Source organism: Mercenaria mercenaria, chromosome 9 (assembly GCF_021730395.1).
Source record: "Mercenaria mercenaria strain notata chromosome 9, MADL_Memer_1, whole genome shotgun sequence".
NCBI lineage: Eukaryota > Metazoa > Mollusca > Bivalvia > Venerida > Veneridae > Mercenaria > Mercenaria mercenaria.
In genome coordinates, this window is record NC_069369.1 from 80,512,251 (window position 1) to 80,527,461 (window position 15,211).

Sequence of the window (15,211 nt, forward strand, 5' to 3'; positions counted from 1 at the left end):
GCCCCTGGTGGGCGGGCGGGCGGCGTCCACAGACTTTGTCCGGAGCATATCTTCTACATGCATGAAGGGATTTTGATGAAACTTGGCACAGTTGTTCACCATCATGAGACGGAGTGTCATGCGCAAGAACCAGGTACCTATGTCTAAGGTCAAGGTCACACTTAGAGGTCAAAGGTCAAATTCAAGAATGTCTTTGTCCGGAGCATATCTTCTTCATGCATAGAGGGATTTTGATGAAAGTTGGCACAATTGTTCATCATCATGAGAAGGAGTGTCATGCGCAAGAACCAGGTCCCTAGGTCTAAGGTCAAGGTCACACTTAGAGGTCAAAGGATACAAGAATGAAAACTTTGTCCAGAGCATTTTCTTCTTCATGCATAGAGGGATTTTGATATAACTTGGCACAAATGTTCATCACCATGAGGCGGAGTGTCATGCGCAAGAACCAGGTCTCTAAGTCTAAGGTCAAGGTCACACTTAGAGGTCAAAGGATACAAGAATGAAAACCTTGTCCAGAGCATTTCTTCTTCATGCATAGAGGGATTTTGATATAACTTGGCACAAATGTTCACCACCACGAGACGTAGTGTCATACGCAAGAACCAGGTCCCTAGGTCTAAGGTCAAGGTCACACTTAGAGGCCAAAGGTCAGATACAAGAATGACTTTGTCCGAAGCATTTCTTCATGCATGGAGGGATTTTGATGTAACTTGACACAATTATACACCATCATGAGACGAAGTGTCATACGCAGTTCCCTTCTTTAGAATTACCTCCTTTTGTTGTTACTATAAAAAGCTTATATTGTAACTTTTTCATTACTAGTCGTAGTAAAAAATCAAGACCACTTTTCTGTAGTACAACATGCATGCTACTTCCAATTTTGAGGTGTATTTTGACCAGTCTCTACCGGGTAAAGATTTTTATGAGGACTTCCAATTTTTTTTTTTTTTTTTTTTTTTTTTTTTTTTTTTTTTAGATTAACTTCCCTTAGTTGTTACTATAAATAACTTATATTGTAACTTTTTTATAATTGACCGTAGGGAAAAACCAAGACCACTTTTCTGTGGTACAACATAGATGTTACTTTCCAATTTTAGGTGTATTTTAAGGTATCTCTACCTGGTAAGGAATTTTTTTGTGGACTAAGAAAAACAAAACACTTACAGTTATTACTATACAACCACAAAATTAAAATTCCATTTGCAAATACAGGTGCTAGAGTAAAGAAATTTGCTGTGACGGGCGTATATTGTGACATTCTTGCACTTTTGTTTGACTTTGATATTCAATCAATTGACAAGGCTGTTGAATAGTCGAGCTGTCCTTCGACAGCTCTCGTTTTATAATCTGACTAGTTTCGGACTATTTGATGTTTGATATTAGTTTGGCAATATTATTATCTATGAGAATTATCTCACAGATGGTAGTTTACAATGTTTCAATATTAAGTTTATCTGTTACATGTGACCAGCACATGTGTAGGTGAGGTCCAGTGTTTGCAATGTTTGATTTTGTATTAAAATGTGATTATAGTGGAGATTGACTGTAAACAGGGCTCCGGAAATTTTGATAACTCAATCGGTCCGAAACGAAAATCGTGACATCGGCGCTACCCCACCCACCGCATTCCCAATATTACATATTTTGTAAAACGTGATAGAGTAAAGAAATAAGCATGTCATGCATTAAAACTAAGTTACCGGTCACCGCGAGTTACCATACAATGAAGACAGTGTTTCAGTGTTATGTGTGATCGTTACTTTGTTTAAATTTAGATGTTTTTCCTGCTTTCCTGCAGGGATAAAATTGCCGGCATTGACACCGTGTACGTAACTAGTCTAAAAGCCAACGCACGCGACTTCGGTACCGTATACACGGCAGATACTTTGTGATGTTTCCTAATTCTTTGACGGAATTCTATAAAATACAATGCGTCAAAGTGAATTACACGACACATATTCTCTGCTAAACAGCCTCAGTATTTTAAGAATACTCTGCCGCGGACCGAATGTGTATGTTATGTGAACGCTGAGATCGAATTTCCCGCATGTACAGTACCAAAAGGTCACGCGGGTTGGCTACGCATATTTCATTTCACTTACGTTGTACTCCAGTAAGCAACTACATATAATAAGTTATATGTTCTCTTCTGATGTAAACAAAATTTCATTCTGAAACGTTTTTTAAAAGACCGATTTGATAAACAGCGCCACTTCAGTTTTCTTTATCATTCATGTTTGCCGGTCCATTTTTTTCTTTTTCTTTTTTGTACAGTCGGGTTTCAAAGACGATTTTCTGCACTTGTTTCAACTGGAGCCCCAACAAATGAATCATGTAATTTTTTCAAATCAAGTAATAATAAAAAAAATTTTTATCGGTTTTCCGTGCGATGTCTTTTTAAATCAAAGACCTATAATGTACATGATTAAATGCAGTGACCATTTGTTTTTTACCCGTGATCAAACATAACCTTTTTAAATAAACCATCCGTCGGATTCTAAATAAAAGAAGTGGATCCCCGTCGAAATGATTTGGATCCAGTCAGAAACATTTGGAAACCAGTCAAAAATGTTTAATACATGGCAGTCGGCTGTCTGCTAACATTAAAGGATGTGCGGCGCGAGCGCTGATTGCGTCACATGCTAATTACGGACCAATTATCAAAGTGACAATCAGACCGAATGACACGTTTATTGATTATCTGAGGGTGCGACCAACAATTTCCTGCTTGGCAGGTGATCGTGTATTGAGATATCAGACCCAGGGTTCGCACAGATTTGAAAACTCCTTGAATTTCAAGCTGCTAGATGAAAAAAGCTTGAATTTGCAAAAACCTCCCTAAAACTCCTTGAATTTGTTTCTTACCTTGAAAACTGCTTGAAAAGTGCTTGATTTTATGATAAAAGTCCTTGAATTTTCTTCTTCAGAAATTTTGGTCAGCTTAATAAAAATAAATCGTAAAAGACGCTTTGTTATATGTACGCATCGCCATGTTTTATGTCTACATAACGTATGTGTACCGTACGATACGGGTTTTAAACAGACTGGGACTAGGAAAATTACGACGTGTAAAAATTACGGACACCATTTCCGCTACCGATATTGAAGAAATGTCGTGTATTTTCAACAAAAAGTGGCTTGTATCCTATCCATGGCTGGTCGAGCACGCAAACAAACGGAAAGCCATGTGCAAATATTGTAACAAAGTTATTGACATTAGTTCAACGGGTGAATCGGTGCTGAAATCGCACGTCAAGTCTGAGAAGCACAAGAAAAATGTACCTGATCGAGAGTCACCCACGGCCACTCTTGATGTGTTTACTATTCCACCTTTGCCCCCAGCAGCCAGAGGCACCTAAAACTTGATCTTGTATGACATGATAAGTCGCTGTTGATGTAAGAAGTGTTGATCAATTGTTTGTCAGTCATTTTGTGTGTGAAAAAGTGTTGATCAATTGCAAATTGGAACTTTATAGAAAAACTTATATCACATTTTGAATGTAAGAAGTGTTCACCAACTGTAAGCCAGTCATTTCGTGTGTAATAAGTGCTTGTTCAATTTTTTGCTTATCCTTGAAAAGGTAATAAAAGTCCTTGAAAACCCCTTGAATTTTTTGTCAGTCTGGCTGTATGAACCCTGAGACCGAAATTTATACTTTAATCCATTTTTACGGGACCGATTTTTTTCGTTTTTTCACTTCACGAATCGGTCTGAAAAGTCAAAAATCGGTCCAAAACCGACAAACCGGCAAATTTCCGAAGCCCTGACTGTAAATGACCATTTTTGCACATAAATTATAAAAAAAAAATTGGATAGCAATTATTCTTTTTCAAGATTTAAAAATATTACATAATCTGAAAGTGCGTTTTTATACGCCCGAAGGGACGTATTATGACGCTGGTGTCCGTCTGTCCGTTAGCAATTTCATGTCGCTCTGTAACTCTTAAAACCCTTGAAGGATTTCAAGGAAACTTGACTCAAATGTTCACCACATCAAGACGACGTGCAGAGCGCATGTTTTGGATGTCTCGCTTCGAGGTCAAGGTCACACTTGGGGGTCAAAGGTCATATGAGTTTGTTATGTGTGCGCTTTGTAACTCTTGAACCACTTGAAGGATTTCAAAGAAACTTGACACAAATGTTCACCACACCAAGATGACATTCAGAGCACATGTTCAGGATGACTCACTTCAAGGTCAAGGTCACACTTAGGGGTCAAAAGTCATATCAGTTTGATTCGTATCCGCTCTGTAACTCTTGAACTACTGGAAGGATTTCAAAGAAACTTGGCAGAAATGTTCACCACACTGAGACGACGTGCAGAGCACATGTTCCGGATGACTCACTGCAAGGTCAAGGTCACACTTAAGGGTCAAAGGTCATATATGACTTTGCTTTGTGTATATTGCTCTGCATTGCAGTGCTCTTGTTTTTATTCGGAAGATCTCTTTTTTGTTCACTTACAATAATTTTTTTTGAATTACTTCCCTTTTATATTACTATAAATAGGTTATTTTGAAACTTTTTATTATTGGCCGTATGGAAAAATCGAGACCACTTTTCTGTGGTACAAGATGGATGGTACCTCCAGTTTTTAGGTGTATTTTTACATACCTGTACCTGATAAGGATTTTTTTTCTTGTGGACCTTGAATTTTTTTTTTTTTGTGGACTTAGATTTGTTTTTTAAAGTTTTCCTTTTGTGTTCCAGTCCTTTGGGCTACAACAGTCAAGTTCTTTAAATTTTGCTCCCATCCTATGATGTAACCCTTCGGGCGTATATTGCCCCGCTTGGCGGAGCTCTTGTTGACCTTCGTATGGCAAAAATATCTCATAAATTTGTATTTTGTGGTAGTTTCATATTAATTGAGGTGATTACAGTCATCTCTGATTGTAAAGTCCTTTTGTACTGAGAGTAACTTGTGCATTGTTGAAGTTTCTGTTGTAATATATAGATATATTTGTAAAAAAATGATATGGTCAGATGTGCATTTTAAGCTAGGTCTTGTAATAGAGCAACCAATATTTCTTTTACTATTTTCAGTCAGAGCATAAAAAGAGGCGTGGACGCCCAAGTAAAGTTATGGCTGAGGCTCCTGATGTGACGGAGGCAGCAGGAGATGGAGAAACATCTGTGAAAACTGAGGAAAAACCAGAAAATTCTACAGCAGAAATAGAGCAGGATGATAAGGTATGAAATGTGAACGAGTTACTGTAGGCTATTGCTTCTATTATGAGTACATTTGAAGAACCAGCGTTTTGCCTTCTATAGCAGGAGCGGTTTGCAGGCATTTTCTTGGCAAACAATTTGTCTTTTAAATTATAAGTTTTTGTTTTAAAATTGACTTAACATCAGGATTTTTATTTCCCTTTGGAGCAAAGAGCAAAGTAATTTTTTGTCTTCTCCAAATAACAGGTCCTTTCCAGTTTAAGTTAAAATGTTTGCCTGTAAAGTTTTAGTTGAGATAATAAAGGTGTTGTTTGATGACAAATACAAACATCGGGTAAGGAAGATAAGGAAGTTTTACGTTTTGCTTGTGATAAATATGTGATAAAAAAAAAAAGAAAAAAAAGAGAGATCATTAAAAAAAAAACATGATTTTTTTTAGCAGAATTCTGCCTGTACCTACCTATCTTAAGTTTTTACTCCCATTTACCATTTCTAGTTGGAGACTAAAAAGAAGCGGGGTCGCCCCAGTAAAATAAATGCTGATGCTATCGTTGTATCAGAGGCAGCAAATACTGAAACAACTGTGAAACAGGACAGTTCCACTGAAATGGAGCAGGATGGAAAGGTATGAAATCTTATTGGGACACTGTAGATACTGATATACCAAATTATTGTGATTTATTTATTTCCCCTATGATTGCTTTTCATATGCGTGAAAACGAATATTTGCAAAAGTTCTATTATTGTTAGAAGTATTTATAGATGTTTTCTTGGTTAGCCATCGTATATGAACATTCTGCAAGTGAACCATCTCAAAATTTAAAAATAGTAAATGCCTTACATTAAATTTGCTTAAAAGATCACTCTTCCAAAAGTGCAAGATTATATACATGTGTGATTAAATATTTCAGCTCAATGCAACAGTAATACCAGCCAAGAGAGCACGACCTAAGAAATCAATCTCTACAGACTCTGATAAACAGGTAAACACATTCATGCTCCACTTCCTTGTATTAACTTCATGTAAAAACTGTCTGTGGTCAACAGATGACTGTCTTTTAGGGTCTTTTAGGGTCAAAGGTCAAGTTCACTGACATTGAAACAGAAAACCGTTCATGGTCGGTATCCGGAGCACTTTATGGCTTACAGCAGTTAAATTTGATTGCTTGTGATCAGAAAATGAACCGTACCAGTTTTGGGGTCACAGAAAGATTGAAAGCATTTCTCTGATCAAGTACTTGCCTATGACCTTAGAAATTCATAGCATGATTGCCTGTTGTCAAATGATGACCACATAATTATTGTTGTACCCACCTACAACAAAGTTGTAAGGGAGGGTATACTGGTTTCAGGTTGTCTGTCTGTCCGTAGACACAATCTTGTGCGCTCCATCTCTCCTCATCCCCTTGTAACAAAATAGTAACAAAAAAACAAAGTCCCATAACTCTGCAAATTTTTTTTCTAAAAGAACCTAACATGCCCCATGCACAATTACTGTTGGTACTGATCACTTGTGTGAAGTTTCATTAAATTCTGTCAAGGGGATAAGGAGAGATGGTCAGCACAAGATTGCGTCTACGGACAGACAGACAGACAGACAACCTGAAACCAGTATACCCCACCTTACAACTTTGTTGTCGGGGGGTACAAAAATTGCAGAGTTACGGGACTTTGTTTTTTGTTACTATACTATATATATAGACACAATCTTGTGCGCTCCATCTCTCCTCATCCCCTTGACACAATTTAATGAAACTTCACACAAGTGATCAGTAACAACAGTAGTTGTGCATGGAGCATGTTAGGTTCTTTCAACAACAAAAATTGCAGAGTTATGGGACTTTGTTTCTTGTTAACATACTATGTACATACAGCCTGCATATGCAATCTTGTGCGCGCCTAATCTTCCGAACCCTTGCACATAATTTAATGAAACTTCACACAAGTGATCAGTACTAACCCTAGTTGTGCATGGTGCAAGTTACGTTCTTTTAGATAAATATTCTGCATAGTTATGGGATTTTGTTTTTTGTTACTATACTGTATACATACAGTCTATATACATACAGTCCACATAATTATGCAATCTTGTGTGTGTCAAATTGCAATGTACTGTGTCAGTGCATGGGGGGGGGGGTACATTCATCACCTTTAGTGATAGCTCTAGTTTGTTAAGGTATTGCGCAATGCAGCTGGTTATACTGAAAACTGTTTCAGATAATGCTAGTGGAAGTTATGACTGAATTATATGGTGGTACTGGTCTGCAAGTTAAGCTATAGAATTATCCAGGCTAGAGTTGTGATACAACATGTACAAGGAACAGTATTTTCTTGAATTTAATTGATTTAAAAGTGATTCTAATATTTTTTAGAGTGAAAGTGGAAGATCAACACCAGATCCTACCCCAGAGCTCCCGCCTGTTCCTAAGAGGGAGAAGGAGGAGTATGAGTACGAGATGGAGATATACAAACTGTCGTCTGCTGGGCCCCAAAAGAAGGAGAATTTGTGTCAGATATGTGAGCAGACGGGCGAAATGATGGAATGTCAAGGACCGTGTCAGGGCTTCTTTCATATGGACTGCCTGGGCCTCAGTGCTGCACCAGAGGGAGCATTTAAATGTGATGAGTGTACTAATGGTACTGAAATTTTGTTTGGAACATTTTTATTAGCTTTGAAAGATTTGAAAAAAGGCTTATCCTCTGTTAATTTTCATCAGACTTTTGATAATAGAATTCTGGATTGCAGAGTCATAAAGCTCATGAAGAAATTATACTGCATGTTGGAAAGTTACGTTTAAAGTAGTCTTCATGGTGAAAACAAGAAAAACGGTTTGAATATAAAATAAAAAAAAATTGTATTGTCAGACAAGTACTAGATATATATATATTGTACTAGAATTTAGATGTTTGGCATTAACTGTATGTTCGTCATATTTTTAGTTTTCATTTTGGTATGTAAGAAGTTGTCTGCTGTCACTCAGAGATGTTGTTTGCCAGTCTTTGATTGATTCTGCAAAACACTGTCAACTTGTTGCCAATACTGTTCTGTTGTCTTTTCAGGTGTTCATTCCTGTTTTGTATGTAAGAAGTCGTCTGCTGACACCCAGCGATGTTGTGTGCCAGTCTGCGGAAAGTTTTATCACATAGACTGTATCAAGCAATACCCTCAGGCGAAAGTGGAGGGCAAAGGCATTACATGCCCTCTACATAGTTGTCATACGTGCTTAGCAAATAACCTGAAAGGTTCTGCAGCTAAATCTAATGGTGAGTTATGCTGGTTAAAACCATTTCTGTGTCTGTGCTAGAATAAAAATGTCAAGGCTGTTGGACATTCTTTACTGTTAGATGATTAGGGAAATAGTATGTATTTACATGGTTGATTTGCATTTTGTTAAATTAATGTTTTAATAGTAGGGAATTGATCCTTTAGATTTTCTTGAAGCAAGTAAAGTGGTAAACACAAGTTATTATGTCTCCCCCAGGAGACATATTGTTTTTGCCCTGTCCGTCCGTCCGTCCGTCACACTTCATTTCCGAGCAAACCTTCAAACTTCATAGGGTTGTAGGGCTGCTGGAGTAGACGACCCCTATTGTTTTTGGGGTCACTCCGTCAAAGGTCAAGGTCACAGGGGCCCGAACATTGAAAACCATTTCCGATCAATAACTAGAGAACTACTTGACCCAGAATGTTGAAACTTCATAGGATGATTGATCATAAAGAGTAGATGACCCCTATTGATTTTGGGGTCACTCCATTAAAGGTCAAGGTCACAGGGGCCTGAACATTGAAAACCATTTCCGGTCAGTAACTTGAGAACCACTTGACCCAGAATGTTGAAACTTAATAGGATGATTGGTCATGCAAAGTAGATGACCCCTAACGATTTTGGGGTCACTCTGTGAAAGGTCAAGGTCACAGGGGCCGGAACATTGAAAACCATTTCCGGTCAGTAACTTGAGAACCACTTGACCCAGAATGATGAAATTTCATAGGATGATTGGTCATACAGAGTAGATGACCCCTAATGATTTTAAGGTCACTCTGTTAAAGGTCAAGGCCACAGGGGCCTGAATATGGAAAACCATTTCCAGTCAATAACTTGAGAACCTCTCGACCCAGAATGTTGAAACTTCATATGATGATTGTTCATGCAGAGTAAATGACCCCTATTGTTTTTGGGGTCACTCCGTTAAAGGTCAGGGTCACAGGGGCCTGAACATTGATAACCAGTTCCGATCAATAACTTGAGAACCACTTGACCCAGAATGTTGAAACTTCATAGGATGATTGAACATGCAGAGTAGATGACCCCTATTGATTTTGGGGTCAGTCTATTAAAGGTCAAGGCCACAGTGGCCTGTTCATGTAAAATCATTTTTTGGAAATAACTTGAGAACCACTTGACCTACAATGTTGAAACTTAATAGGATGATTGGACTTGCAGAGTAGATGGCCCCTATTTATTTTGAGGTCACTTGATCAAAGGTCAAGGTCACAGAAGCCTGAACAGTGACTTGAGAACCACTAGGCCAAGAGTGTTGAAATTTAGCGGGATGACTAGACATGCCAAGTAGATGATCCCTATTGCAGCCAACCAGCAGTGTCTCTTTGACTTTTGCTCCTGACCCCTATTGACTTCTTGCCTATAGGACTTTGCATTGGGGGAGACATGCGCTTTTTTACAAAAGCATTTTCTAGTTTCCCATTCAGATAGGGTCTTGTACATAGCAAACATATTAAGGGGCCGTGCATTTGCACATGTTATTGATAGCCAATGTAACAACTACGAGATGCCCCATGTGGTTCTGGGACGATCTGTGTATGAAAAGAATTTGAACCACTGCCTTACCCTTGCATGATCGTAAGAGGCGACTAATAGGGTCTTAACACTTGGTTTTGCTGTAACTCGGTGATTCTAGCAGGTATGCAAATTTTGATTCCGTACCTCATGTTTTTATTTCGATGTAAATGAGATATGAAACTAAAATTTGTAGTCCTGTTTGGCGCCATTTAACCTATACTGTGTTGATGCGCCGTAAAACCCAAATAAATAAATAAACAACTACGAGATATCAAAGTTGATGATTGATTATGAAATATCTACGGGAGATTATACTTGTTTTGAGGGAATTCTGGCAGGCCCATCAGGAAGGAAAAATCTTGCCGTAACGAATAAAATATGGGAACATTTGGGTCTTATTTCATAAATATGTTACACATATTCGAGGGCTCAGAGCGAAACTGGTCTATCTGTATATAGAAATAGAAGCAGATAGACCAGTTTCGCTCTAAGCCCTCGAATTATGTTCTAAAAGAAAATGACTTAAAAACACATTGTTCATACATAGGCATTTTCAATTTTAATTCGTATGAGTTGAAGGCAGATTGATTTCCCATGTAGGCATTCCTTATTTCATATTATCTCTAAGTGGCTGTCTTGTAGTAATTTTGACTTCATGTACATGTGAAGATGTATTTTTAGCTCGACTATTCGAAGAATAAGTAGAGCTATCCTACTCACCACGGCGTCAGCGTCACACCCTGGTTAAGTTTTTCGTACCAGTCCACATTTTGACAAAGTCCTTTGAGATAAAGCTTTGAAACTTTCAACACTTGTTTACCATCACCACGTCCAGTTATAGCCAAGAGTACATAACTCTGTCAAGCATTTTGACTGAATTATGGCCCCTTTTTACTTAGAAATCTTGGTTAAATTTTTCGTACCAGTTCATATTTTGACAAAGTCTTTTGAGATAAAGCTTTGAAACTTTCAACACTTGTTTACCATCACCATGTCCAGTTGTAGGCAAGAGTACATAACTCCATCAAGCATTTTGGTTGAATTATGGCCCCTTTTTGACTTAGAAATCTTGGTTAAGTTTTTCGTACCAGTCTACATTTTGACAAAATCTTTTGAGATAAAGCTTTGAAACTTTCAATGCTTGTTTTCCATCACCATGTCCAGTTGTAGGCAAGAGTACATAACTCCATCAAGCATTTTGGCTGAATTATAGCTTTTATACTTTTATAACTTGTTCAGTATAATAGTCTCTATCAATAGGCAAGAGTACAAAACTCTGTCATCTTCTTTGGCTAAGTTATGGCCCTTTTTGAACTTGGAAATTGGTTCTGTTTTGTATATATGTCCATGTTTTGTCAAGACTATTTGACATACGACTTTTAAACTTTAAACACTTGGTTTATCATTATGATTTCCATCTGTAGGCAAGAGTACATAACTCTGACAACTCTTTTGGCTGAATTATGGCCCTTTTTGGACTTTGAAATTTGTTCAGTTTTTGTACCCCCCCCCCCCCCCCCCCCCCCCCCCCCGACAACAAAGTTGTAAGGGGGGGTATACTGGTTTCAGGTTGTCTGTCTGTCCATCTGGTCGTCTGTCCGTAGACGCAATCTTGTGCGCACCATCTCTCCTTATCCCCTTGACAGAATTTAATGAAACTTCACACAAGTGATCAGTACCAACAGTAGTTGTGCATGGGGCATGTTAGGTTCTTTAAGAAAAAAAATTTGCAGAGTTATGGGACTTTGTTTTTTTGTTACTATACTATATACATAGACACAATCTTGTGTGCACCATCTCTCCTCATCCCTTGACACAATTTAATGAAACTTCACACAAGTGATCAGTACCAACAGTAGTTGTGCATGGGGCATGTTAGGTTCTTTTAGAAAAAAAATTTGCAGAGTTATGGGACTTTGTTTTTTTGTTACTATACTATATACATAGACACAATCTTATGCGCACCATCTCTCCTCATCCCCTTGACACAATTTAATGAAACTTCACACAACTGATCAGTAACAACAGTAGTTGTGCATGGGGCATGTTAGGTTCTTTCAGAAAAAAAATTTGCAGAGTTATGGGACTTTGTTTTTTTGTTACTATACTATATACATAGACACAATCTTGTGCGCACCATCTCTCCTCATCCCCTTGACACAATTTAATGAAACTTCACACAAGTGATCAGTAACAACAGTAGTTGTGCATGGGGCATGTTAGGTTCTTTCAGCGACAAAAATTGCAGAGTTATGGGGCTTTGTTTCTTGTTAACATACTATGTACATACAGCCTGCATATGCAATCTTGTGCGTGCCTAATCTACCAAACCCTTGCACACAATTTAATGAAACTTCACACAAGTGATCAGTACCAACCCTAGTTGTGCATGGTGCATGTTACATTCTTTTAGATAAATATTCTGCATAGTTATGGGACTTTGTTTTTTGTTACTATACTGTATACATACAGTCCACATAATTATGCAGTCTTGTGTGTGTCAAATTCAATGTACTGTGTCAGTGCATGCGGGGGGGGGGGGGGGGGGGGGGTACATTCATCACCTTTAGTGATAGCTCTAGTTCTTACAAGTCAGTGTTTTGTCAAAACTATTCGAACTGTGGCTTTTAAACTTTTAACACTAGTTTATCAACATGATTTCCATCTGTAGGCAAGAGTACATAACTCTGTCAACTATTTTTACTGAATTATGGCCCTTTTTGGACTTAGAAATTAGTTAAATTTTTCATACAAGTCCATATTTTGCCTGACATATAACAACATATTTGCCATCATGGTCACACATTGCCATTTAGTGCAAGACTAATCGAAATCCACAAATACAGGAACATTTTTTTGTTTAATTCATTTTTTTCTTTTGTCTGAAATCTATGGAAATATTTTGACCCCATTCTTCAATCAGTTCTTCAAATAGTCGAGCGCGCTGTCATCAGACAGCTCTTGTTGATGTTCTTTTGAAGTTTAGATTGCAGAATTTCCTGTCCAATTATAGGATAGAATATGATGTCATAACATTTGTTTCTGACTTGTGTTTCAGGCCGTTTATTACGATGTGTACGGTGTCCGACGGCGTACCACGTGGGTGATTTCTGTATATCAGCAGGCAGTATAAACCTGACTGGGTTTAATATAGTATGTGCTAAACATTTTCAACCAATACCATCAATGAAACATCATTCACACGTCAACGTTAGCTGGTGTTTTAGTTGTAATAAAGGTAATATTATTTGTTAGTCTTAGTTTATACTAATTTATTTTAGTTCGATTGCAGTGAAAGCTTTAAACTTATTTGATTCACTTGAGTCTGCTTCCTGGAAAACCTATTACAGGTGTCTTATAAGGTGTGATGGTGATCCCAGTAGAGCTCAAACACACGACCCACAGGTTTAGTGGCCAACACCTTGACCACTAGACCACCACTCCCCTTGTACTTCGTTTCCATTTAAGGAGAACATTTAGTTGTATATGTTTTGTATAAGACTACTGTAATAACATTTTGACATTGACATTAAGTATAGATGTTGGTCAAATTGACTTCATATATCAAGTATAGGTGTTGGTCAAATTGACTTCATATATCAAGTATAGATGTTGGTCAAATTGACTTCATATATCAGGTATAGATGTTGGTCAAATTGACTTCATATATCAAGTATAGATGTTGGTCAAATTGACTTCATATGTAACAAGTAGAGAAAGAAGAAATTCCAATATTTCAACAGAAAAACAGACTAAAATGGTGAAAAGAATCTTGCATTAAAATTTTGTCTTTCACATTGAATTTATTAAACTTGTTGAATAAAACTATGTGTGCTATAACTAATATAATCGTATTCACCTGTTTAATGAATTCATTGTATGAAGACATTCCTAAAAGATGCTCAGTGAATATAGTGGCCTACTTATGCTTATGAATTTTATGGCCTGCTTGTTGCAATATTGTGTCCATGGACATTGAGTTTTTCTCCCACTTAAGCTTTGAAGTCGGACATATGACATAAAGTGTTGTGTGTTACAGGAGGAACGTTGTTGTGTTGTGAGAGTTGTCCGGCAGCATATCATGCAGAGTGTCTCAATATAGAATTCCCCACAGGAAGTTGGTACTGTCAGGATTGCGTCAAGGGAAAACGACCCCTGTATGGAGAAATCATTTGGGTCAAACTTGGCAATTACAGGTTCGTAAGATTTTGTAAAAAATGAAATGGATAGTATGCCTTTGGCTTATATGCTACATTTGACTTTAAAACATCAGACCTTTCAGAAAAGGGCGAAATATATAGGACGGATATAGGACTGCTGTTCTGATTCCCAGCACTGTAAAAACATTCCGTTTAACTCATTCTGCCCGCACGACGCATTAATGCGTCAGTCAGTTGTTATCTGAATACCGCGTGACGCTTCTAGGCGGTCTTGTTATCTACATCTGGAAACCGCACGCCGCGTACATGCGTCTTTACAGTAACAGCTCTGAATTCCGCATGACGCATTCAGTCGTCACATTTCAATTGGTCTTAAATAAAATCTTTTAGTTCTTTCTAAGTTGGACCAATCAAATTTTTTGCTGCCTAACATTTTTAAAACATAAATAAAATCGGCTGTTGTGAAAAAATAAATGCTTTCGTTGAAGAAAGTTGTAAAAGCGAGCGTCGTTCAAGTTAAAATTTGTGATTTCTCGAAGCCTGGAAATTACGGATGATTCTTTATATGATCGAAACATAAAAAAATGAATGAATAAATAAATAGGTACCAACAAATATTCTTTGAGAAATGACAGTTGAAATAATGCAACCCAAAAGTATATACTTTTTCGCTCGTCGCTATGCGGCAAATAATGCCATCTGCGGGATCAAACAGTTTTACGGATAAATGAGTTTTATTCTCATTATTATCATTCTTACGTTTTATAACAATAAAATCATCATTAAAATTGTGCCAGAATTTTATTTAAATCTGTCAAAATCTAGCAGAGATAAGTATAAAATCCCAGCTATGGAGCTAGAAAAGGTGTTGAGTATATTCTTTATAAGTACGGTTCTAAACATTTGAGTGCGGAAAAAATTTGAATTATAAATGATCGGGTATTGTTATAAAAATACACGTCAGTAAAGACAGACGTACGATATAACAATGCTCATGTGTGTATGAAAAAGTAAAAACATCTTCGTTAGTATCTATTTATTTATTTATTTATTCATCTATTTATTTTGTTGTTAAA

The 15,211-nt window shown here is 37.4% G+C and overlaps 1 protein-coding gene across 2 annotated transcripts in view; it reads left to right on the plus strand.

Annotated features, from left to right (window-relative positions):
* LOC123547579 (histone-lysine N-methyltransferase NSD2-like) overlaps positions 1-15,211 on the plus strand; it is a 74,142-nt gene that overhangs the window by 47,296 nt on the left and 11,635 nt on the right. For both annotated transcript variants that reach the window (XM_045334783.2, XM_045334784.2), the window contains exons 7-13: positions 5,048-5,194; positions 5,670-5,798; positions 6,085-6,156; positions 7,546-7,810; positions 8,234-8,437; positions 13,034-13,213; positions 14,015-14,171. In XM_045334783.2, the coding sequence (XP_045190718.2) occupies positions 5,048-5,194; positions 5,670-5,798; positions 6,085-6,156; positions 7,546-7,810; positions 8,234-8,437; positions 13,034-13,213; positions 14,015-14,171 (1,154 nt within the window). The remainder of the gene's footprint in view (positions 1-5,047; positions 5,195-5,669; positions 5,799-6,084; positions 6,157-7,545; positions 7,811-8,233; positions 8,438-13,033; positions 13,214-14,014; positions 14,172-15,211) is intronic.